Below are 27075 nucleotides of genomic sequence, written 5' to 3'. Positions count from 1 at the left end.
ATATTCCACACTACTTCTCACATTAAGTCCCATCTTTCATAGACAGTTCACTTATACCTTATTGTAGCATGACAATGAGAAACAGAGAAAACAGCTCTTTATCTTAGTATGACTTCATAAAATTAGAGAGAAATCAGAGTGCCACTTCCTGTTATGTAAAATGTGTATTTTTTAATAGTGTTTCTTTTACAATCGAGATATTACTGTATGCCACATTTATATGGCTTTCATACTATTTAACTGTGTGTAGTCAAGTGAGAACAACACTCATGTCAGCTTCTGATGTGTAATGATGTGTCAGAGATATGGGGTCTATCTGACACTTATTATGTTAGGTTTCACTTAAATATGTTGCCAGACAAAAGCTGTTAATTCAGGCCATTTATCGGGTGTGATTACAAGGTCAGGAGTAGGGCGAACCACCACAGAATAATGCATTGACAGTTATCCTGCTTCTACTGTGACACTGGTTGAATCCAGAAAAGTGTTTTAATTTCGTCAGACATAGAGGTGCTGGTAGGTACATTTTCACCTTCACACAACGTGGACTAACTACATTATTTCCAGTCTTTATGCCATGCTAAGCTAAGCTGCTGCTGACAATGTTTTATATTCGGGTATGAGATTGATATTGATTTTTTTTTTTTTTCAACTAGCTCTTGGCAAGAAAGCGAATAGGTGTGATTTCCTAAATGTCAAATTTTCATTTTAAACAGGACCAGAAGAAAATGACAAATTCCAATTAAGTAAAATATTAAAGATAAAAATGTTTGAGGACTGACTGATGTATAGTACTAGTGCTTTAATAAATCTTCAGTTTCTACACTTACTGTGCCCTTCTTCGTCTTCTCTTTATTCTTTTAACTATCTGCCAATAAACCTTTGGCTTGAATACAAGCATTTAAATTTATCAAATGCACACTTTCTTTGAGTACTAAATGCACTTCCCAAAAGACTCAGATATCCACAAATATCCATACATTTATTTTGTGTGCAAACATTCAACATCTGTCCACGCACAAAACACTCCCAACAAATGAAGTCAGGTTCTATCCATGTGGGAATTTGTCATCTCAGCTCTAACAGTAATATACTGACGACAAATAAATAAAACTAGCACGATAATGTTTTAAACACACATTACATGGCCATGCATCACCATAAGGGAATTCCCAACCCTCAGTTTTTGAGATGGATCACGATAGAAAAACAACGATGTCATTGTATCATTCACTGAGATACTGAGTAAACAGGAAAATATCTTCTCACATTAGTCATTTTTCTAAGCTAACAAATAGTTCTATGCACGAAGAGCCGCTACAAAGATGGAGCAAATGATCACTATCAGAGGGCCACACGAAGGAGGAGGAGGAGGAGGAGGAGAAAGAGAGAGACAAAGAAAGAGAGAGAGAGAGAGAGAGAGAGAGAGAGAGAGAAAGAGAGACAGCGATTGAGGGAGGACTATCATGCACTTACTACCAGACACCCACACACACTATTTCTCACCAGACACCCACACACACTTTCTCACATACGCTGCATACACATCGGAGGGTCTGCTTTGTAGCCTCTCTGTGTGTGAATCAGCTCCTGACGGACGTGAACTGCCAAGATGCCTTCCTGTGGCTGGTTGTTGGCTCTGTCTGTTGCAGCACTGACAGGTAAAAAGTTCTTCCTCATACTCAGTAATCTATCTCTCCTCTCTGGGTGAGGACTTTGGGCTGCTGTGATAACCAGTGTTCCGGTTTGTTTATGATGATGATGATGATGATGATGAGAAGCTGTGAAGTAGTAAAATGTAAAAACAGATCATATTGTGTCTGAAGTTGAACTGATTTCATTGCATGTATTTAAATACCAAAGTACTGCACGTCACGCTCTCTCATAGCTTGTGAAGGGGAGATTAGAAATTGATCATCTTTGAAGATGATTAAATTATACTGTTTTGATCTTTCTATTCTTATTCACTGTAGTTCTTACTTTGACTGACCACAGTTTTTGGGGTTTGAAATCCAGAGCTGTATTTTAGAGATTGCTCTTGAAGCCACTGTGTGTAAAAAGATATGGTTGATAACACAAAAAGGAGCATTCCGCTGTTAATAAATTTGGTTATGAACCTCAGCTCCATCCCAAGTGTGTGTCATTTTCAAAGGACTTTTACCACCATTCTTTTTTTATTTCAGGAAACACTATTGGAAACAAGCAAACTGAGAGGAACTGCTCAACGTATCCGCCGGTAGGATCAACTTGTGAATGGACACATTGACTTTATTCCTAAAATGACAAAATACAAGTGATGAAATTGACCTCGAAGTAATCATACAACATTTTCCTGTTGTGAAACATTTTTATGCAGTTGTGGTAAGGTTTACTGCACCTGCGCTGCAGTTAATGATTACAATTGAAGATAATGAAATGGGGGAATCAGCAGTTATTTCTTTTTAGTCAGTCTGAAGATTTCTCACATTTTCTAAATCATTTTATTCTGTTTTGTATGTGTTTTAGTATCTCCCCAGCACAGCAGTAAACACCACTCTCCAGCTGCAAGAGTTACGAGCACAAATGCTTCCCCTGAACATCGCTGCCTACATTATTCCTGGCACTGACGCTCACCTGGTACAACTGCTGTCCATCATGATTAACTCATCTGGTTTTAACTACCTTGTGTGTGTGTGTGTTTGTGTGTGTATAAAACCTGTGTCTATGTTTCTCTTAGAGTGAGTATATTGCACCACGTGATGCCAGACTGGCCTTCATGACCGGGTTTACAGGCTCTGCAGGTACAATCCTTTTCTGCTCAGCTCTTCTACTTTCATCCCACATCTTCACATTACCGCCTGTTTTCCCATTCATTTGGTTTCACCGCTATTACTCACAGCATCACTGCATCTTCTCAATCATCTCGTGCTGTCATTCGCAGAGCAACCTGACCATAAATCTGTCTTCACACAGTTACAGTCAACAAAATTAGCGATCCTGCATATTTCTGTACTTAGCTTCTGCGTGGATGAGAGGACAAGAAAACCAATGACCATTCGGTCATAAGCTGTTTGCACCAGGTCAAGCATACACCAGACTCAATAAAGAAAAGTCACATTTTCTGAGCCTCTAATATGAACCAGACATGCATCAATTAATTCCTGGTACATACTGATATAATGCAAATGCATCTATTATTGGAGTGATTATACATCCACCGCACATCACCTAGCTTAAATCTCCTGAACATTTCTTCTCAACCTTCCTGTTTCTCCCTACGCGCAAGATTAGCTGGCCCATCACGCATTGTTCTGAGTCGATTCTGACATTTATAGTCATTTGTAATTCACTGTCACTGGTGCCCTCTCTATAACACAGCTGCTGTCCTGCCTCTCCCCAGGCACTGCCATAGTTACTCATACCAAGGCCACTCTTTGGACAGACAGCCGCTACTGGGTTCAAGCTGAGAGACAGATGGACTGCAACTGGGAGCTGGAAAAAGATGGTGGGGGGATGATCATATTGTGATTGCTTGTTGTGACAACGCAGGACACATGGATTCTAATCAAGTATTTGTTTTCTTTATGGTCTAGTTTAAAAATATCCTGACAAATGCTGCACTTATTATTATAGGATTTACATGATAAAAATAACTCCAACAAACTCGAGGCAGTGCGAAAAACGTGGGGCTTACTGATGCTGATGCTCACACATTTGTAAAATCGTGAATACATTTGTTACATAACAAGTTATAATTTGTGACTCATATGGATGCTTATAGTACCACCGATGCAAATTAACAATCATAGGCAGCATAAAGCATAAGGAACTTAACCCTTTTCATCAATGTGACAAATGTATAACCTAAATGAAACAACCTTTGTGTACAGAAAAGCTGCAAGTTATGCACAACATAACGACAACCTATCATAATGATGTGTTCACTGCATTCATTGGTTACATCTGTTGTGTACAATTTGCAGCATTTCTGTAAATGCTTTTGTCTTGTGTGATTGCAGCATATTCCTTCAGGGCCACCCATGTGTTGTCAATTTGCATTTTAATTTTCTTTGGTTTTCTTGAAGGATAAGTGCTGAAAGAATAAGTCCTGTGACAACGCAAAACCAGAGATTTAATTCTAGTAACAAGTATTATTCATGTATTCACAGTCTGAAGAGTTTATTCCTCTGTGTCAAAATCTATTCAAACACAAAAACGAGCAACACCATTGCTCTAGGTAACAATGTTCTTCCTACACACAGAAGCCACTGTCGTATTCTTTGATTCATTCTCACATCCAGTGCATTCAGAAAGTTTTCAGACTTTCCCTTTTTTCAAATGTTGCAGCCTGATACTACAGATGTTCAGATTTATTTGTTTCTTGTTAATCTACACTCATTATTCCATTATGACAAACTGAAAACATCATTTTAGAAATGTCTGTAATTATATTAAAAAGAAAAACTTGAAATATCATATGTACATAACTCTTCAAACACTTAACTCAGCACCTTTGGCAGCAATTACAGCCTCGAGTCTTTTTGCGTATGATGCCACAAGCTTTTCACACCTGGACTGAGGGATTTTCTGGCTTTCTTCTTTTCAAATCCTCTTAAGTTCAGTCAGGTTTGACAGGGACGGCTGGAGAACAGTCATGTTCCGGTTTTTCCAGAGATGTTCAAAAGGGTTCAAGTCAGGGCTCTGGCTGGGCCACTCTAGAACATTGTGTTGTCTTGGCTGTGTGTTTACGATTGTTGTCATGTTGGGAGGCGAACCTTCAGCCCAGTTTAAAGTCCTGAGTGCTGTGTAACAGCATTGAGGAAATTGAGGAAATCTTAGTACTTTACATTCAACTTTTCCTCAATCCTGACCAGTCTCCCAGTCCCTGCTGCTGAAAAACACACCCACAGCATGATGCTGCCAACACCATGCTTCACTGTAGGGAGGTTACTGGACAGTGATGGGTTGCTCTGGATATGTCATTTAAAATTGAGGCCAAACAGTTCAAACTTGGTTTCATCAGATCAGCACATTTTTTCCTTTATTTAGACCGATGAGAGGCTTCCATCTAGCCATTCTGCCATAAAAACCAGAGCAGTAGACAGCTGCATTGATGGTTGTCCTTTTCTAACTTTGACCCATCTCCACACAGGATCTTTGGAGCTCAGTCAGCATGACTGTCAGGTTCTTGGTCACCTTTCTTACAAGGGCTCTAATCCCCCGGGTGTTCAGTTTGACGAGAGACCAGCTGTCCCCAACTTCTTCCATCTTTGCTCTTGGGAACCTGCAGTGCAGCAGAAGTTTTTTGTAGCATTCCCCAGATCTGTGCGTTGCATTACTCCTGTTTCTGAGCCCCACAGGCAGTTCCTTTGACCACATGGCTTTTGTTCTGATGCAGTATACATTGTCAGCTTTGAGAACTTTTATAGAGACCCTTTCCAAATTATGTCCACTCAACTTAATTTACCACAGGTGGACTCCAGTCAAGGTGTAGAAACATCTTAGCAACCATCAAGACAAATGACAAGCACCTGAGCTTACTTTCAAGTGTGTCAATGAGTCAGTGGGATCTTTCAGTTTGTCTTTTTTAAATAATAATTACAGACATTTCTAAAATATAGTTTTTACTTTGCCAGATTATTAGTAAAGAACATTTTTAATATCAGGCTTCAATATAAAAAACTTTTAAGGGGTTCAGTAATCTTTCTGAATGTACTGTGAATAATTCAATCCAATTCAATTCACCTTTATTTATATAGCCCAATTCATGACAAAGTCATCTCAAGGAACTTTAGAGAATAAAGTCACGACTAGTTAAGACTAGATTACTTCCCAGAACACTAGTTAATCGGCAGTAGATAATCGCTATATACACTAGATAGAGAATTGTCCCCGACAAATGCACAAATGCACAAATGCAATTCATGTTTTAGTACCCTTTGCTTTAACTGCTGTGTTTTTCATTAAAATACTGCCATTGTGACCTGTTTACAAGATTTACATCTTCAGTAAGAACAAATATGTTCAGGACTAAGAGCTACAGACAGAGTAGTGAAGTCAGAATACTATTAGAAATGAATGTATGTAGGTTTTGGTCTTTTCATGGTAATTTTTATATATCATCACCTTTATTACTGCTTTAGATATTAATACTACTACACTTACGGTATATACTGTATATGATGTACTGTACCTGCATGCTGCTATACTTTACAACGCACCTCTACATTAACACTTTTACATTACTTTTTGCTTTTGATCAGTGTTTTATCTGAGTTTGAAACAGTTTAAATCTCATAATTATCATATTGTAACAAGAAGAGACCAAAAGGTTTCTTTCACTGTCAAATGTGATTATTCATGTCTATAAGATGATAAAAGATGTTTAGTAATATAGTATTTAAGTTTGCTCATTTATACTGTAATAATCACACAGATAGACAGTATAATCAGCTATTTACTATAGTAGTTTAGGGAAACTGACATACAATTTAATCTTTACTTAGAATATTCGCCACAGGTAGGTCAACTGCATTTATTCTGTCACCTTCTGTAAAATCAATAATAACTTCACTTCGATCTGTCGTGTGTAACGTTTGTCAGGGTCCATCAGCAGATTGGCAGAGTGGCTCATTTCTGAAGTCCCACTGGGCAGCGAGATCGGCTTTGATCCCTTCCTCTTCTCCATTAGTAAGTCTCAATTATTTACCCTCCTGTCAGTCCTGGTTAACATCAATAAAATGCTCGGCCAAATAGATAGAATATTATTGATGGAGCCTTCCGACGCCACAGACTGTTTCCCTGTGATTGATTTGGTTCACTGTGTGTAATCATCTGTAATTTCCTCCATTAGACATGGAGGAGGGTTACAGTGTTGAGCTGCAGTCGAGCAATCGCAGTCTGAAGTCCATCCCTGTAAACCTGGTCGACCAAGTATGGCACACAAGGCCGCCAATCCCACCTGGCGACCTCATCCACCTGCCCGACAGAGTCATACGTGAGTCTTCATATGTGTGTGTGTGTGTGTGTGTGTGTGTGTGTGTGTGTGTGTGTGTGTCTTTACTGGTAAACAAACACACACTGTAGACTGCCAGTCTGCCTGTATGTGCCCTTTATCTGTGTGCTCATAAATACCTCCGAACGGGACAGGGAGCAATAAGCAGCACCACACACAACTATAAGCCTTTTCTTGTTTTTATGGCTTGCTGACTGATCAAATACTAACTTAAAGTGAATGAAAAAGCCTCCAAGGAAGTTGTCTGGACGCCCATAGGCTTTATTAGTCTTTAGAGTGGGAGAGCAGATATATAGAACAAATGGAGAGCATCATAAACCTAATGATCTGTGTAAGTGTGTTTAGACATTTGTCTTCAATCTGGGCAAGAAAACATGCCATACAGGGCTTTAAGTGGTGCTTTTATAAATGATGTCTCAGTTTTGATATGAAAGCAAATGTTTATGTTTTGCTGGCTGTCTGGGCAGGGTCTATAAAGTGGTGACTGCTTTGCAGATTACAGTAATTTTAAAGAACAGGGCTTGGTTACAGCACTGCTGTTTGTCTGCACTTAGCAGGACGCATCACATATGCAGCTACTCACCGCCTCAACAAAATCACTAAGCAATATATTTACATGAACGCTAAGTGACTATGTGTAGCAGAAAAGGTTTTGGTCTTAGTAACAATTCTACAGAATTTATTACTGATTACCTCATCAGAGCACTTTTACTGTTTCACTGTTTAGTCAAATATTTCCTTGACAAGTTGGTGGAGACCAAAAAAGAGCTGAAAGGAGATCAGAGTATCGGTATCAAACATCACACAGAAATAAAAAAAATAATAAAAATTAATATAAATTAAGATCAAGATACAGGTTTGTAGTAGTGTGAATGTAATTAAAAGTAATATGTGTGTTTGCAGAAAGGTCCTGGCAGATGAAAGTGGAACGCATACGAAATGAGATGAGCAACAGTCCATACAAACCCACAGCTCTTCTGTTATCAGCGCTGGATGAAACAGCTTGTAAGAAAACTTTGGCTATGAAGCTGCATGTTTCAATTAATCATGTTGAGAAAACGGAAGGTTATTCAACTACCACTAAACTGCACCACTAGCTTAAGCCTAAGATAATGTGAAAGTCTGTGTGAGCTGCTGCAACTCACCGTCAGGGGTGGTGTATATTGTTTTTTTCTTTAGGGTTGTTCAATATGCGTGGCGGTGACATCCCATACAATCCTTTCTTCTACTCCTACACACTATTGACAATGGATGAGATCTGGTAAGTCAATTTTTCAGGGATTACATTGGACTGTTCCTGTAACTAACATCACATGTGTTGTTATATAAGGACACATGGCCTTTTTCTCACATAAGTCAATAATTATATGGATGATTTACTTTAATTCTCGTACTTTTTTCCACAAAATCTACCAGGCTGTTCCTCCACATGCACAGAGTCACTGAGGAGTTGAAGGTGTATCTGAACACCTCCTGTAAAGGGCCCCTCTGTGTGCAGCTTAAAAGCTACGACTCTGTCCTGGACAGTTTGAAAACGTATGTGGAGCAGCCCAGTGTTAAAGTGTGGCTCGGCACAGAGTACACAAACTACGCACTTTATGAGATAATTACACCACAGGTATGCAGATTATTCATTTCATAATGCACTATAGTACATCGTTTGTTTTCATAGATTATCTTAAACGAAATGAACAATGTATTGCCATTGCTGTTGTTGTATTTTATCATTAAAAAGATGTGTATGTGATGTGTGTATTGGCAAAATCCAACGTTCAACAGCTGCACTAATCAATATTTTAATAGAAACCGTAGATTAAAATGTCACAGAACTGCTTCTCATCAGATTTTGCTATTCCTCTTAAATGTGTTTCTGCGGGTAAAACTGCGAAAATGAAGAAAATGTTTAAGGTCTAATGTTTTAATTTACCTTATGTCCTCCACCTGCTGTTCTAACAACAAAGGTATAGCGTATAGAGGCCAACCCTATTCCAAATAAGACATTCAAAGTTTTGCCCAGTGTGATTTTCACCTCATTGTCTTGGTTTTACAACCAGTAGCATTATTGTTTTGAATCAGTCTGAGTGCTTTTCATCAAAATTTTTTTAAGTGCAGTAGCCAGCTGACAAAGATAGTAAGCAGTTCACTAAAATGAATTCATAAACCAATGAACCAGCTGGTGGAGAAATGCTGCTGGTGTTGTTGTGTGTATAAGAAAATATAATCTAAACACCATCTAATAAGCCAATAACTATCATCCTAATTAACTAGAAAAGACTATAACCAGGGACCCTGTAGCTGTGAAGTGGCAGTGCTAACCACTCCACCACAGTGCTGCTACTTACAAATACATGTATCTGGAAGTAAAGAGGCATTACATCACATCTGTGGGAGTGAGGAGAGCAATGCATTTAGATAAAATTATAATTGTTTCTCTGCATCGTGTAGGACAAACTGCTCACAAGCTCCTACTCTCCTGTGTTGACAACTAAAGCTGTGAAAGATGAGACTGAGCAGCGAATCTTGAGGGATGCTCATGTATGTCACCTGCACACAGACATACTCAGGTTATACACAAGCACACTGCCACACACATGCAGTTATTGTCTGATTACCTATAAAAGAATACTTGCTATTACAAAGCTTCTATTTTATTTAAGCAGACAGTCATTAGTCACGCTCTTTGGTTGTTTAGTATGTTTTTTTCCCATAACTTGAACACAGAATAACAGAAGCTTTTGTCCAATGTAATGCGATGTAAATAATTGTAATGAATACATAACAATTAAAATATTATACAATTAAAAAGAAGATTAAAAAGTAAAAATCTGTTTTTATGTTTTGTGTTGTTGCTGAAACCTGTGGGTCTGTGCAGGTGAGGGATGCAGTTGCTGTCATCCAGCTGCTGATGTGGCTGGAGACGGCCGTACCCAAGGGTAGGGAGACTGAGCTGACTGCTGCAGAATACGTCAATAATTGTCGCAGGTAAGTTCCCGCAGCACACCAGAGAGCAGAAATAACATATAGTACTGCATGTAGTGGTGCTTTGTTTGAAACTGCAGGAGTCAACATACACCACATAACAACCACTTACAGTGTTTACTGTAAGTCAACAAAGGCAGATTAGTACAGTTACACTAGTTTTATCTTTATAGCAAACAGAAGGACAGCAAAGGCCCAAGCTTTGATACAATCTCTGCAAGTGGACCCAATGCCGCACTCGCCCATTACAGGTAACTCACCTCTGGTTCTCCTGATCTTTTTATATTTTATGCACATATTTAACTTCCTTGTGTTCAATTTGCAAAGTGTATAGGATTGGTTTGAATGCGGTTTCTTACTTTTTAGCTAAATCATTTCCAAACCGTACAATACATTTTTAACTGCTTTTATGTTAAAGGAAACCTCCTCAACACCCCAAATTTGAATACCATCATTGTATTTATGTCTACTGTTGTCCTAAGGACAAAATATGCAAAAGGCTTAGTTGAAACGCTTTAAAACTAGTAAATGAGACTCTGTGTAACATGTTCTGTGATTTTGATGATCATCAACCAAATGTATATTAATCAGCCCACAAAACAGTCAACAGCACAAGCACAACACTTACTCCAGTTTCATTTAAGTTAACTGAAGGTGAAACATCCACTTTCCGTGTGTTTTTGGAAATAAATAAGCCTTTTTTAGATAAACATTTTCCGCAGGAATGAATGGGTCACAAACAGCATAAGGAAGCCAAAAAGCATTAAAAGATTAGTGAAAAATTACTGACCAATATGTAAATACAATTACTGGTTTACTGTCAGTTGCCTTTGACTGAATGACAAAAGGTATTACATTTAGAACAGAACTGTTGTTATTTCCTGTTTTTCTGCGTTGCAGCCCAACGAAAGAAACCAGCAGGAAGCTTACAGTTGATGAGATGTACCTGGTGGACTCTGGTGGCCAGTATCTGTGAGTAAAAACACACACTGCTCACACATTCTTGGTTTCACCTCCCATCCCCTACATCTATAAAGAGTCATCCTGTCTCTCACTACAGAGATGGGACCACTGACATCACTCGGACTGTTCACTGGGGAACCCCCACGTCCATGCAAAAAGTAAGACTTCATTTACATATACACCAGCAATGACCAATCACCCAGACTGCAGTTGAAAAAAATGAGCAAATGAATAATCTAATGAGTATTAATCTGTTTCTCAAAAATAACTAGTAATGTTATAAATGTAAATGTAAAGTTACCTTCCACCACTGGTAGATGGAGTAAATATAGAGTAGCTTAGTATAATGTTATTTAAAATATGCTAATAAATAGGGATTTTATAGAATATATATTGTGATATAACATTTTGGATGATTTCTTGAAATTCCATTTTCCTGTCACTAATCATACACCTCTCGAATTTTCTTTCCCACCTCTCAGGAGGCCTTCACTCGGGTGCTCATGGGAAACATAGAGATATCTCAAACCATATTTCCTACAGGAACAAGAGGTGGGAAAGAAAATTCATTTTAAAAATTGCATTGGATTCAGAAGCCTTTCCTAGTTTCACCAGTAGAGAGCCCTGTTTCTCTACGTAATGCTGTGCCTGCAGCAGAACATCTGATTTAACCTGATTTTGTTCATCTCCAGGTGTGAACATGGAGATGCTTGGTCGTCGCGCGCTGTGGGAGGTGGGCCTGAACTACGGTCACGGAACAGGTCACGGTGTTGGAAACTACTTTGGAGTTCATGAGTGTATGTTCCTTATTTATTTTCCATTTGTTCCAATAATCTTAAAACCCGAGTTTGAAATGGATCATTGGATTCATTAGTGAAATCATTACTGCTTAACCAAATAAACAGCAGCATATTTCTGCAGTCCATAATCTTCAAAAAAGATGTTTTACAATAAGTTGAACTTAATGACACTAAGATACTGATACCCTGGGTTGGGATAATGAACAAGAAGACAAGCAGGTGGCGTGTTTGAGCACAATGATCCAGCTTGACAAAAACGAGCTGAAAACCTTTTTGAAGAATGAGACATGGGGACATAGATGAGGTTGTTGAACCTAAACAAAAAATTACAGTCTGTGAAACTCTTACTGTCCCTGTTTGCAGAGCTGAAACTAATTACTTTCATTAAAGACTCATACTCATACAGATAATTTGGTCAACAAATGAAATAGTGTATCTTGTTGATAATTGGTAAGACAGAGCCAAAGGTGATGTAAATGTCTTGTTTTGTCTCACTAACAATTAAAACAGAGATAAAACAGAGAATAAGCAAATGTTCCCAATGGGGAAGTTTAGGCAGCAGATTTTAAGATGTTTCTCTTAATAAAGAATTAATTTAACAAAATTGTTGCAGATTAATCAAGCAATCCATTCCTATGTGATTGGTGCAGCTCTCCCTGTGTAGAGCATTTGTGGAGTAAAAATAGACTCTCAGATTTATCTCCCACAATCTTTGACTGCTAAATGCAACAACTTGTTAACAAGATCACAAAAAGAACATGATAGTAATCCCATTAAAATATATCATATATTCCTGAAAATGAGAGGACACAACCTCTGGGTTTTGACTTGTTGTTTTATGTGATGTTTGGCTGCAGAAACACTTTACACTAGCAGTGCGAAGGTGAAAGTACTGGACACAAATGATTTAAACTTTGGTTTCATTCAGTTTTCTACAACGTTATGTGGATTTAAATTTTTCTCCAGGGCCAGTTGGATTTCAAGGTAACAACATCCCCTTCAGAGCAGGCATGTTCACGTCTATAGGTGAGACCAGAAAAACAAAATAAATCCACATCCTAAAAAGATTACCAGCATTTTGATTTCTATTTTTTAAGAATTAAACTTTTATGGTTCACGTATAGAGAAATACCAAAATGATAAACTAACGATTGCTTTCTCCTAGAACCTGGATATTATAAGGAGAATGACTTTGGGATCAGGATTGAAGATGTTGCTGTGATTGTACCTGTCCAAACAAAGGTGAAGAGCTGATCAAGACAGTACATTTCTTTAGTAACTAATAATAATTGCAAGTAACATCTGGCTCCATGTGTATTTGTGCCCCTCAGTATGGTCACAATTACCTGACTTTTGACACAGTGTCACTGGTTCCATATGACAGAAAACTGATTGACACATCTCTACTCACCTCACAACAGGTAAGAAATAATATTCAAATGCTGTATACTTAAAAGTTACTGAAAATTCACTACAATGTTTTATTTAAAAAGAAGGTACTGACGTGGTTAATACTATACATTCCATAATTGCCCGGTGACAAGCTCTATTTTAAGTTTCCATTCCCCAGAGGTAATCTCAGTTTTATGTTTTAATTTGTAAATACCTTGGGGTATAAGTGGCATCGACCGGGTCTTTCATTTTCCTGCTACATGAGTACTGGTTTCCTCTTAAAATCCCCTTTACACATAAGTTTGAGGCTTCTCTGCAGCACAGAGATCAAAACATACCCTTGAGACATCAAAACCACGTGTGAAATTGTTGTTCTGTGTTTTGTTTTCGTGTGAAGAGAAAACATGAGATATTTTTATAATATAATTGTACACTAAAGCAACATTGTCGGAAACAGAAACGTGTCGTATTTGGATAGATCACTACACAATTTGAGTGTTTTTTCTTCAAATTCTGTTTCTGTGTTGAGGGTAAGAAATAAAGTACGTCAGTACAAAATAATAATGCTGTTTTAAATTAGTTGTGGGACGTAAATACAAGTTCAGTACTTTTTACTGTACTTTTAACTGTTTTGGGATACTTGTTTCTGTTTTATTCTTCTTTATGTGTCTATTATATGTCTATTTCTTAAGAAAATATTGCACTTTTTACTCCAACACATTCATCTTGAAGTTGCAGGGATGTATTATAGTATACAGTACTAAATACTTCTCAGTTTTGTGCATTTTAAAATGTTTATCCCTAATTTGGTATGTAATACTAAACAATAACATTGATGTTACATTTTTACTTTTCACCAGTGGCACATTATTTTATCTCTCCATTCAGATTCAGTGGTTGAATAATTACTACGAGACGATCCGTAAGCTGGTGGGTCCTGAGCTGGACAGACAGGGACTGCATGAGGAAAAGGACTGGATGCTCAGGAACACTGAGCCCTTCGCGGTGCCTGGATCTTCTGCGACCGCCTGTTCCTCCTCGCTCACTCTTGTCCTCCTGGCTGTCACTCTCTTCCACGACATCATCTGAGCATCTCCGTCTTTCTTGCACTTCTCACTCACGTCAACAGCAGACTTGCACACTATTGTTACCCCTATGCAGTCTCTATTGAGCAGTTTTACCAGGTTGACCGATGTATTGCAATTTTGCATTTCAAATTAAATTATATATTTAATTAAGGATTTAATGATGTGTATAAATGTCAGATCCTGTGGTGTGTAGAGTTTTAATATGTTCTTTTTTGTGATTTTATTAATGTTTAAATCTTTTGGTTTGTAAAGTCGACATTTACGTCAGGGGATGATATAATTTCTATTTTATTAAAGTAAACCTCTTTAAAGTAGTGGTTTGGACTCAGTTTCTATAAAGATTTTAACATTGTAAATACTGTAAAGATTCTAAAGAAGTAAACAATTTTTAAGCTAGATATTAAGATTGGTGATGTAGGGGAGAGTGGGGTGAGATGAGCCAGTTTTTTACTTTGTTTTAAGTATTTGAGTTAAAGTAAAAATATTTACTGTTGCTGTATTTCAGAATGTCTCCTATCAAGTTAAAATATACGATCGTAAATATGACAATGGGGCCTAAAAGTAAAACAACAAAAAAAACTGCATTCTAGTTCAACTTACCCCTGGTAAAGGGTGAATGATTGTTATTGTGTCTGTCTCTGTATGTGTAAGACAAAGATAGGGCAAAGAGTTAGGCAATAGGGCCAAGTGATAAGGCTCAGGGGAGGCCATCGGTCAAGGCAATAGGCCCCAAAACCATTCCAAAAAGCCCAACTTCTCCTTTTACAAAGGCATTGAGCCAGCATGGTTGTGGGAATTTCACTTCCTCAAGTGCCAACATATCGGATAGTCAAAAATGAAACGTGCATAATCAAAAGTGTCATCAACTGGACGGAAGCACATCACCTGCAGCAGCAGGTTTCAGCTCATAAAAGTCGAGTTTTCGTCTTGTAGAGGGCTTGACATCCTTTTTCTACAAATGACAAACCAAAGAAATGTAGTTATATTAAACTACCATTTTATAACTAATGATGTACCTGACATACAACACATTTATTCTAACAGCAAAAACTTTGTGTGTGGAAAAACATTTTCTATTTCTCCATTGTGCTTGTCGCCATCACAACAAGACAGAAATAGTCTGAGATTCCTAAATGTATGGTCACAAGACAACCAGCATACTTTATAGTTGTCTAGATACTGGGGGTGGGGAATCTTACTCACCCCATCTTAACTGATGACTCAAAATAGTTTTGACAGTCATAACTAACAGTTTCAGCTTTACATTTGCTTTTACAGCCTTTTTTAACAGAATGAAAATTAACCAAAGCTGCTGTTGTTGCCCTTCACCCTCACATAGCCTATATCTCTGAGCCTATGTAAAACATCTGCACTCCCAGAACTGTTTAATACCTAATCTATTCTGAAAATGTATAACATTTTGTTTTATGTTTTTTTTTTATGTCTCTGCAAACCAGTCAAGTTACAGTATACAGACTTGTATTTTAAAAAGTTCATGCACAAGTCCAAGTGGACATTTGTGTCACAAAGTAATGAAATAACATCCAGGCATTAGATATAGAGCTATAGCATTGATGAGAAAGGGAGGGATGTGAAGTCACAATGGCCCAAATCTAACCTGGTTATCCTTGGGTTCTGGTACATGTTTGTGGTATATGATATAGTGTTCACAAGAATTGGGAAAGACGGATGCATACCTGCTGCAGAGGCTTAAAATCTCCTTAGTGTTTGACACCAGTTGCAGACCCATGCTCTCAACTCACAGAAGCTCTTGTTGTGTTTTGTATTGGTAGTTAGTAAGTGAAACTAAATACAAAGAGTGTACACCTTAAATAACATTATTTTGTTAGGTTTGGGTTTGTTTGTTATTCTATTTTGATGCAGTGGTGGTGCACTGGCTGCCATTTTGCCCACAGCTTTTTAACACATCTTTGGCTGTTTTTGCCAAAGTGGAGACAATAACAAGTTGAAGGCTTAGCTGCTTGTGCCACTCAGTTGCTCAGAATTGCGGTTTGAAAGAATGAATGTAAACATGGCATAATAACACCTTCTGTCTCAGTGAGCTTTGTCTTTATTGTACATACAGCATATGAGACTGGTGTCAATCACCCAACTCTCAACAAGACGGTGAGTAAGAAGACATCTCAGAAAGCTCGGCAGTTCCTGTAAGTATTGCACTTTGCAAGCAATGTGTGACACAGTCAGCATAGAAATAACATTAGCTTCCACACATGTCCGGCAGTAAAGTGAGCGTGATGTAACTGTTTTTCGGGAAACACTTTTTTTCCTCATCAGAACACTTTATCTACCATAAGTCAAATATCAGCCTGGTTTCCGATGAGTCCAGTTTCCAATAATTGGACTCATCTTTGAAACAGCTGTGAGCAGATTCCCATGTGAAGAGCTCATGCTCACAGATGGCTTGTTGCCTGGCAACAATTCTATATGTGCATCTTAGTGGGAACATGCTGCCAACACACCACACCCATCTGCAAACTCCTGTCACAAGTGTCACTGAAAGCAAATGAAGTAACCTTTCAGAAAAAGCACAGTCATCCATATCCATTCTGTGTTGGCGCTTGAGGTAAAGAGGCTCTGAAAAGAGGAACAATGACTATGAGATCATTGGTGTGGTGAACTAATGTGTCTTCTACCTTTGTCATTGTTACGCACCTTTGTACCTTTGTATTACAAGATGCTGGTGAAAAGCAATTTACTGAAACTTGTTCTATGGAGCTTCTGTACATAAGACAAGTCATGTCTGCTGAGGTTCATTGTTTCTCACCAAAACACGCTGCGTGTGTCCTTAAGGTCCAAAAAACATGTATTTCCTTCCTTAAAAAATATTTGCAAAACTGGTTTTGTAATATGGTCAAATTTTACATCCATACAGTATGTGTAAACCAGATGTTACCACGTTATTGGGCAACTTTGCCTGTTTCTAATACGTAAAACCAGTGGCTGGCTTTATAGCCACGGGAACATCTAATTATTGTACTTTAAATTAACTTAGCAAATCAATGACCATTTATAAAATATAATGCACTGTTAGATTTAATGGCCCAAACAGAATACACCCAGCTAAGGACACTTCCACATCACCAAATTCAATGCAGCTTACATATTAACACATTAGTGATTAACATTCAGACAGGGACTATTGTGGACAGTGAGTATATTCTTTTATATTTAAAATGTTCTCTTTAATATCTACATTTTAAGTAACATTTTGAATGTATTTTACATGTAAGGGACTAGTTTTATGCGTTTCAAGTTTTGGTACTGTGCTTCTTTGACTGCTGGCTATTATTAGATTTTTTTGCAGCTACTAGACTCAACCTTTTGTTTATTCTTTTGTCCCTTTAAGATCTTTACACTGTTGCCAGGCTTCAGTAGAGTGACAGGAAGCTAAAATAGGGCATCCTCTTCACGTCACGTGGCTAACTTAACCACCAAATAACAAGCTGAACTTGAGGTATATTCTACTTCCCTCTTAATTGTACTACCAATATTTGCCTTGTCCTACAGCCTGAATGTACATTCCTGAGACACTCAAGTGGTTCTTTCTTAATTGTCCATGTTGGATGTTTGACACTTTAAATATCCTCTTCTGGATGTGTTGGACTTTCTGAACAACAGTTGCTATGCTGCAGCTGCTGAGCTGTCACTGAGTTTCTAAATATGCCATCTGTACATTTCTTTCACTTCCACAACTAAGTTACAATAGGTCATAAGTGACAATTTGAGAGCCATTCATGTAGCTGAACAACAACAAAATTAAACGGTGTTTAAAAAACCTTGTGAGCTGGTGTGTGTTGGATCACACAGATCTCTCCTGCTGAGGCTGAACTCCTGCTGATGTCTGTAGGAGTAAGAAAACTGTGGCAGCAGGATGTTGTTGTGCACTTTATTACAGAGATGACACACTTTTGAAACAACAGATCTTCATAGATAATCTTTTAGAGGCTGAGCATGAACACAGTCCTGAGCAAAAAAACAAAAAAAACCAAACTGTGTCCAGCAGAAAATCTACCATCCTAGTACCTATGGAAACATAGAGATGTTTCCTGTATGTCAGTTCAGTTTTGAGCCACAGTGAGTTTGTCACACGCAATAGTGAGAAAAACATGCACAAGCTCCCTGTATATAAACCAGTGGACTAAAAAAAACAGGGTTTGTCTCTTCAGTTTCTGTGTGGCCATGTGACTTCCTCTCTGCTTCTGCGTTTGGCTGCAGCAGAGTGCAGCTCGGGCTTCCTCTGTGTGTGGTGTGTTTTCTTTTTTATACTGATTTCACCTTGACAGCACTGGGACAGAAGCCCACAGTGAATAAAACCAGTTTAGTTTACTCGAAGCTGTTCTGAGCGATCTGAGGACCACTGAGCAAGAAGATGTTGAGGCGAAGGCCTTCGAATGCCTCGGAGAAGGAGCAGGTGCAGAAGAAGAAGGTGAGTTTTTGCTATTAATTTGTTAAAGAAGTTTAAGAAGAGTTAAAGTTGGTGTGTTAATGCTGAGCTTTTCTGACCTGAAATATTACAGGCTCTGATTGTGCAGAGGGATTTTGTCACACACTTGAAACACTTGATGTTTGCTCTAAAACATTGCACACAGCTCTCTTTTTGTGCACCTCTTTTGTGCACAGAATGTCAGCTCGACTTAGTGCAAACCCGGAGTCACAAAACTCAGTAGGACCTTTTCGTTTACAAGGCACTAGTTTAACAGTCTCAACTTATTTTTTGTACTCTTTTAGAAAGTTCCTCTTCTGGCAGGGTGAATCATTGCAGCAGATGTTGTTTGAGTCAGAATGTGCGTTGCGGCTTCTGCTGCCTGAGTCTCCAGCTGCCACCTTGAGGGCTGGCCTCCCACGCTTAACACCAGTGCCCTTATTTTCCATCCACATCTCCCTACTGTGGTCTAATTCACGCCTTGTCATTACACATCTCGTTGCCTTTGTTCTCGGCAATCATCTCCTAACACATACTTTGAACTGGAGATAATCAGGTTTGGAGATCATCATTGTTCCATGACATGAATCGCTGCTCTGCAATTATCAGAGTTAATAGAGGATTGATTTCTCTGAAAGCGGTGTGGCTTTTAAAGGAGGAGCTGTGGTAGGAAAAAGCAGACATTTATCTGAAAAAACTCCATCACCTCAAAATAAAGGTCATATGTTGGTTTAGCTGCACCGGTGGTTTAATTTTATTTGGTTTGAGACAGATCAGCAGCCGGACTATAAGCTCTTCCATGATTGGCTGCAGGCAGTTGCTCAAGTTTAAAACTGTGGATAGAAACAGTCACATTTTTACAATAATCTCAGGTTTCAGTTCATTGTGTTACAATCAATTTATTACCACGTGTCATTTTGCAAATTTGGACTAGAAACATCCATCTTCACGCTGCCAATGAGTTGAATTGACGTTGCTGTTTTCTGTCTGAACGTCACAGATGGGCACCTTTATCTTTGAGCAACTGTTTGTAGAAAGGTCCTTCTAAGAAATCCCTCTGCAGACTCATTGTCTTAATGCAGTGGATAGAGATAAGAGTGACGGTGTGTGGACAACAGTTATATCAGCCTCATTGCTGCTGCATCCAAAACCAGCAAAACAACCCAATTAGTTCCTCTGAGACTTTGCCATTATGATTTTAATTGATGTGGTTTGTTGTGTGTTTACAGCTCACCTTGCAGAGGTCCAGCAGCTTTAAGGATTTCATGAAGCACAAACCCACCTCTCCTGTTGTGTCAGAAAAAGAGTTAACGTTGGAGGAGAATGTAAGTTGGACCCTTTGTTCCTCTCAAACAGGAACATAAATATACACAAGAACATTATCAGACATACAATACAAAAGTGTTGTTTTTGTAGAAGATGGTTTTAGGTTCCTAAATGACACTCTTGTCAAATATCTTATCTCATTGTTCCTCTTTTGTCATTTGTCGTGGCCCTAAATGATGCTGCAACCAGAAAAGATCAGAGTGCACAGAGGCTGTTGTCACTTTGGTTGTTACAGAAGTGCATGCTTTGTGATTCCTGATGTAAGACACGGGTGCATGTGTGTGAATGACAAAATAACACTTCACCATTTACAGATCTTTACTTCCCAGAATCATAGGTATTGCGTGTGGAAGTTGGAGGCAAAATGTGAAGAAGTGTATAGAAGATGAGAGAGGAAGTAAGAACGAGAAGCTTTGCACACAAAGCTCGGATGACGGCGGCATGCAGACAGGATGTCCTCTGTATGAGCTAGTCAAGCAGAGAGCCTCTTTGTCAGACAGACAGTTGCAGAAGCAGCATGCATTTTGTGACAAAGGTCCCAAAGAGAATTTCAGCATTTTTATTTCAGTGTGTTTTTTTGTCTGTACATTGGCTCCGATGTTGAAATGAATGCTGGGAATTCAACTGGTCAATCCCTTTCTGCCTTTGTTTGTGGCATCTCTGTTTTACTCATTGCGGTTTCAGCAGGCAAACTGCTGTCTCTCCACCATTGTGCACACTAGAAGACAGTTATGATATACCCTGCTACAGTGTAGTATTGTGGGTATTTCATAACCACAGGATGAAGCTAAACGTTTAAAATATGTAACACATGGTCAGCACTAAATTGTCTTCTGCATCTATTTCACCTAAATGCAGCAGCACTTCACAGCAGAGCTGCTTCACTTTCTTTGGTAAATTACAGAGGAGTCAACCTCTGCGTGCTCGCACTTTACAAAGTGTCAAAGAGAACATTTTCTGTAACTAACTGCCTCATAAAAATACCGAAAACATCATTATCTTTCATTACTGCACTCATACTCATGCAGTGTTTGGGTGCAGATGGAGCTTGGTTTTGTAATGTTCTCAGAAACTGTGTTTCAAAGCACCTGGCCACAAAAGAGTGCAGGTGTGAGTAAGTGTGTGTGCATGGTTCGTGTGTGTACGTGGGACTCTGTTGGTTTTAATCAGTGTGTGTTTGTGTATGCAAACCCCTTTCACCACAGAGTCTGTGGGTTTTCTAGTTTGTGAGAAGTGCCAATGTGAGAGTGAATTCCACAGTTTTGTTATTTTTAAAAATACGTTTTATGTTGAAAATAAAGTTGGACCACATTTCCTCTGATCACCAAAAATCTGTCAAAAAATTGTTAAATTGATTTTTACTAATATTTTAGGTGCCGGATTGTGTAACAGCAGAGGAAGCAGTGAAAAGTGGCAGCAAACTGGGCAAGAAATGGCGCAACGTCATCTCACGCACGATGACCCGCAAAACCTCCAAGATGGTGCAAAAGGCTCTGGCTGAGGAGGGGGTAAAGACTGTTTAAGTTTCTTATAGGCTACAGTAACTTAGCTAAAAAATGGAAACAGCAGATGTATCTACAAGTACAAACATTAACTATTATTTCTATGTATTGCTGATACAAAAATACACATTAAGAGTACACCGTTTCTATTTCTGTAACTGAGACCGTTGTTGTAATTGAATTGTTTCCCTCTAGTGGACAAATATTTATACTGCATTGTTCTGATTTTCAATGCTACATTTACTCAAGTACTATAACTAAGTGTAAACTGAGGCACTTCTACTATGCTACAGTATTCCTATTTAAAATCATAAAGTCATATGTTTTACTGCAGTCTGGTGGATATTACTGTTCTTTTTACTACAATACAGGAAAAGAACATGCTGCACTTTAATGTATTCAATAAACAGTACATTTTGTTGTACAGGAGTAAAACCTTAGTTTATGCATGAGTAGTAATAAATAAATACATAACAGTATGGAATATTATATTTAGTCTTTTATTTTGGTACTTAACCTTTCATTGATATTACTGCTTTGCAGTCTTCAGCCTCAAAGTTTCAGCCTCAAACTGAAAGGTGAAGTTGCTTTCCACATAACCAAAATGTCCCTGGTTTGAGTGCAGCTGAGGACCTTTGCAGAATGTCACACAACTTCCTGCACTGCATCAATCTAATAAATGCCCTAAATAAATAAATGTACTACTCTGTTTACACTTAAGCTGCAGTACACCACATTTTGCTATAAATGGGTATTTTTTTACAACTTGATGTTTCCATTTTTACTGAAATGGAGAATGTGGGCACTTCCTTTTACAATTTGTAAGGTCACACTTGGTTAATTACGAAACTAAAAAGGATTTTTGGTCATTAAGTGGTTGTGTGTGGGTATGAGTGTTTGTGTTCATTTAGAACAAAATCTCTGACCTTATTTTAAAAAAATGATAAAATTACTTTACTATTAAGAGGTAAAAGGTAAATACATTGTCATAAACATTAGTTAGAAATCAACTCTGTAATTTATGTGGATTTAGTATTTTTATTGTAGTTGATAGAATACATTTATCAAGTCTAGTTATCAACTCTTTTATTAGTTTATTTTGTTTATCAACTCTATCTACTCATTTTCCTTTATCTACTCATTGTCTTGTTTTAGTTATTGGGAATATTTTACTTGTAAGTTTGCAGCTCAATGTTAACATATTACAGTATTGTTTTCAAAATGTTTACAAGGAAAGTTTCGTCATACAGAGACGTTTTGTTTGAATTCAGTGCTCATAATTATACACATGTATAACTCAAACCGTTAATGATGATGTTGTTTCATGTACTGTAAATACCCCCATAGGCAAAACTAAGCAAATACCAAAAGCAAATGAAAGTGAAAAGTGACCCAGACTCTGATCTGCACTGTCATCCTCTGTTTCACCAGGGGGAGAGCGGTGATGAACTATCCCCCACCTCTGGTGACTGGATTCCAGATCTGCTTGCAGGACAGAGGACGTCTGTGTGTTCCACGGGGTCAGAGGACACCATGCCCAGCCCCATCAGCCGCCAACTCTCAGGCAGTAAGTGTGTCTATCTGCATCCCTGTAAAATCCGACATATTACACCTTTGAGGCAGAGGTGGATTACTAAACAGCCCAGGGTCTGGCAGGTCAGGTGTGTTTGAGTAGATGTTTAGACCACAAACATATCCACAAGCACAGAAACATAAAAAAAAAAATAACATCCACTACATATATAGTATGGGAACTATAATTTTCGATCACTTTTATAATTTTATAATTTTGTACATTTCTATCTATCATGATCAGAAAATTATGTGTATGATATAGAAATAGTAAGAGTGACTACATCCATCCACAACAACCTGCTGTTGTGAACCAGAATTATCTGAAGGCTCATTAGGGATCTGACCCTGCTTGTTTTCCCCTCCTCACTTCAGATAGTGACAGACAGAGCTTGGACAGTGGTTACTGCCAGAGGGACAGCATGAGACTGGAGGAAAACCTTTACAATGGGCCGTTCTGTGGTCGTGCTCTGGTTCACACCGACTTCACTCCCAGCCCATATGATGTGGAGTCACTGAAACTCCAAGTGAGTCTCGAGGTGGTGGTGGTGGGTTCTACCTCGTCTGCTGTCTTATCAAGCTGTCCTCCAGAGAGCTCGTTAACTGTAGGAAAAAGAACGGGCACTTTGATTATTATTCTTGAAGTCACAGTTTAAAACCGCTAGATCCATTAAATGCTGCATGTAACAGGTAGTCATTGATCCATTTAGCTTCTTTGTTATGCATCTATGTATTTGAAAATTACAGTGGTGTGAGTTTGTAAGCAGTAATTGGAGAGATCAGTCAAGAGTTAAGATTTAAAAGTGAAGATGATAAACTACTGAATGATTCTTCTTCTGCGGTTCTTCTTTTGTTCCCCATTTGATCTGGGTCCTTGATCTCCTGATCTAAGCCTCGTATTCATGTGTCATCTCTCTCACAGAAAGGAGACATTATCTACATTATTGAGAAGCCCCCTGTGGGGACCTGGACTGGGAAACTCAACAACAAAGTAGGCTCATTTAAATTCATCTACGTCAACCTCCTGCCAGATGAGAGCCCCCCAGTCCGGAGGAGACGCTGCAACAGTAAGAACCGACGATCCAAATCCAAACCCAAAACCCTGGAGGAGGTGCTCGATAGCATCGGCCTGATGGTACGAGGTGCTCATCTGCTGTCACTGTTTGCTACCTATTTCTGTTCATCCCTCTAAATGTTGGTGTCCGTGTTCTGGTGTTCCAGGAGCTGAGTTCTTTGCTGTCCATGCACGGTTTCCAGAGCCCGGAGGACTTTGCAGGGCTGAAAGAGTCTCACCTCAATGAGCTGAACATCACTGACCCAGAGCAGCGCTCCAAGATCCTGAACACCATTGAACTGCTCAGAGACTGTAGGTTCACACTGTGTAAAACTAACAGCCTTTCATAATAACGCTGCTCTTCTGGGTAGGACTTATTCTCCAATCCAGGATTTCAACATATGTTTCAGTTAAACTTGAATGTTTGTATTCCATTTTTCCTGGGGTTGATATGTCAGCTCGTCCTCCAAACCAGTCACTAAATGTGACTTTAACACTCATCCTGCAACTATGGTGAATAGATATTATTTAACAGTGCAATCAGGTGCAGCAATGCAGGTCAGCTAACCACTGCAACATCTGCTAGGTTTAATGTCAACACCCGGTGGAAGGTTTTAGACAGATCTTTAAAGCACTTTACAGCTTTAACTTACGCAAGTTAATTTAGAAAATCAATAATTTTTAACCGTGTGTTTCCAGGTAACTACTACATCTTTTAGAGTTTGGTTTTCTGTAGGTGAAAACTGAGGATTCCTAATTCCCAAAAATAAACACAAACGCCACACAATCAATAAAATTACGTTTTACATGTTAGGAATCTTTTCTCACTTTGATGAAACAATGATCATCTCACTTTTTTATTTTTTACTTATGGCAACTTATGACAAACTGCAGCATTTTTTCCAAAGGTTAACTATAAATTCATATTCAGTGAAGTATTTGTTCAGCAAAAACAATAAGTCTAAGTTCACTGCACTTAGTCCATTGCTGAAGTTTAAATGTCAGCTGTTTTTTCTCAAGTAATTATAAAGTTTTAAAACTGTTTCCTCAAAAGCCCACTAACACAAGACTAATGTTTAAAACACTGTTCGTGTGCACAAGACTTTTTCAGAAACATAGTCAATATGTAACTGCAACATCATCAATTCAATTCAAGGCAGAACAGTGATGTCATCCCCCTTTCTGTCTCAATGTTATTGGTTTATTTTTACTGTCAAGAAACAAAATTTTTTAAATACAGTGTTACATCGAATTAACTATTTTCAAAATAATATGATTTGATTTATAAGAATATCCTCAAGGCTTTAGGGCTCCTTAAAAGGTACATGTGCATATTTTAATAAGCTGGTGAATGTATTGGGGCAACCAAGGAGTCGAGGAATATTTCCATTGGTAGTTGGTGGAGAACAAAACCGAGCTAAAGGTGCTCTATGCAGCCACAAAATATGAATGATAATGGTACTGTGCAACTGCTGGATGTGCAAATAGGTAATTGCTTATAAAATGAGCAACACGAAGCAACATCTGCAAGTGCAGGATTGATAACAATGACTGTATTAAGGCATTCTGTTTAAAAATATTAAATATGATTCTCCTTCCTTTCTTCTCATAGCTGAAGAAGAGTCAGAGCCAGAGGAGCAAGAGGACACATCACAGGAGGGCGCCAAGGAGCCGAGGGATTCAGGCTGTTTCGAGAGCTCTGAGAACCTGGAGAGTGGACGCGAAGAGCAGAAGACGGAGGAAGAGCTTCAGTTTGAAGCATCAGAGGGGAACCAAGCTGAGGAAAAATGTGAGCAGGAGACAGGACAAGAGGAGGAAAATCAAAGACATCAGCTGGAGACTGTGGAAGAGCATCTGCAGGAGCTGACAGTGGGTGATGGGTGTTGAGGTGTGCTGGAAAAACCCCTCAAACTTCTCTTATTCCTAGTTTTCACAGAAGGTGGATGTTTGAAGTCATTAACAAACAGCTCTTCGTAGCCAAAGACAGAACCAGTAATGGGAACGTAATATAAGACTCAAATGCTTTGTGAACATAACTGTCTCATTTTCCTCGGTTTACTCATACTGTCGAGAAACATCACAGTTTCTCTTTGTCCATCTCATGTTGTTTTATTGTACGAATTATGTTGTTTGTTGTTTCCTTCTGACAAAGTTGTGATATATGTCTGGGTACAAATATTGGTACAAATGAAGCATTTAAATGTGTTTTTTTCTTTCCATTATGTCCTTATTTGTGACAACTTCACAGCATATAGTAGTCACATGAAATATGAATGTAACATATTTTTTGAAATTTTCCATGTAACTTGAAAGTAGTTTTTTGTTTTACTTGTGTCATGTGGTACATTATATTCTTGTGTGTCAAGTCATGCTGAGGCTGTAAATAGAATCAGAATAAAACATAAGTCAGTGACATGTTGACGTAAACTGTTGTAAGTTACTGTAGTAATTTGACTTAAGCAAATTGAACTTGATTGCAAATAATCTTAAGTCAAGGTCCACATATGAGCTTTCTACATCACAGGACCTCAGCACTTGCTGATGTGTAAACTAACAGCTTAAGTAGAACTTTAGTTGAGATGTCCCACTGCCATATTCAAGTCAAGAATAAGGTTTTACTTTACAATACATTCTCAAATTGACAATGCTAAAATTGACCACACTCATAAGTCAGCATGCCAACGAGTGCTGATGAGCTCTGAATACTGAAATTAGCAAAAGATGGAAGGAACAACTTAGGTTTTCTTAGATATTTGTCATAAAGCACTTATACTTTGAGCTGATGGATGTGTTAAATGAAAAGTAAAGGACTTACCAAACAATTTAGTGTTAGAGCACAATGAATGTCTGTAGAAACTTTTATGGCGATCCTTCCAGCAGTTGAGATATAGAACTCTCTAACAAAGTGGAGGGGACGCTAACTGGCATTATACAATTTACTTGGAAATAATAAATCATCTA

The 27075-nt window shown here is 38.4% G+C and overlaps 2 protein-coding genes across 2 annotated transcripts; both read left to right on the top strand.

The window, feature by feature from the left end:
* The first annotated feature begins 1429 nt into the window (after positions 1-1429).
* On the top strand, positions 1430-14479 carry xpnpep2 (X-prolyl aminopeptidase (aminopeptidase P) 2, membrane-bound). Its single transcript, XM_067519414.1, has 21 exons — positions 1430-1661; positions 2184-2236; positions 2506-2616; positions 2717-2780; positions 3380-3484; positions 6583-6669; positions 6833-6976; positions 7898-7999; positions 8174-8255; positions 8411-8612; positions 9440-9529; positions 9867-9976; positions 10147-10224; positions 10874-10945; positions 11034-11094; positions 11419-11488; positions 11629-11733; positions 12703-12762; positions 12902-12978; positions 13068-13157; positions 14017-14479. Exons 1-21 carry the CDS (start codon positions 1613-1615, stop codon positions 14215-14217), a joined length of 2013 nt encoding a protein of 670 aa, XP_067375515.1. The 5' UTR covers positions 1430-1612; the 3' UTR covers positions 14218-14479.
* A 3924-nt stretch (positions 14480-18403) lies between these two features.
* On the top strand, positions 18404-26541 carry sash3 (SAM and SH3 domain containing 3). Its single transcript, XM_067518095.1, has 8 exons — positions 18404-18663; positions 19890-19985; positions 21360-21494; positions 22920-23055; positions 23436-23587; positions 23983-24195; positions 24282-24426; positions 25727-26541. Exons 1-8 carry the CDS (start codon positions 18607-18609, stop codon positions 25999-26001), a joined length of 1209 nt encoding a protein of 402 aa, XP_067374196.1. The 5' UTR covers positions 18404-18606; the 3' UTR covers positions 26002-26541.
* The last annotated feature ends 534 nt before the right edge of the window (positions 26542-27075 follow it).

This window comes from Channa argus, chromosome 10, assembly GCF_033026475.1.
Source record: "Channa argus isolate prfri chromosome 10, Channa argus male v1.0, whole genome shotgun sequence".
In the NCBI taxonomy this organism is placed as follows: domain Eukaryota; kingdom Metazoa; phylum Chordata; class Actinopteri; order Anabantiformes; family Channidae; genus Channa; species Channa argus.
This window is presented reverse-complemented; position numbering and strand designations above follow the sequence as displayed.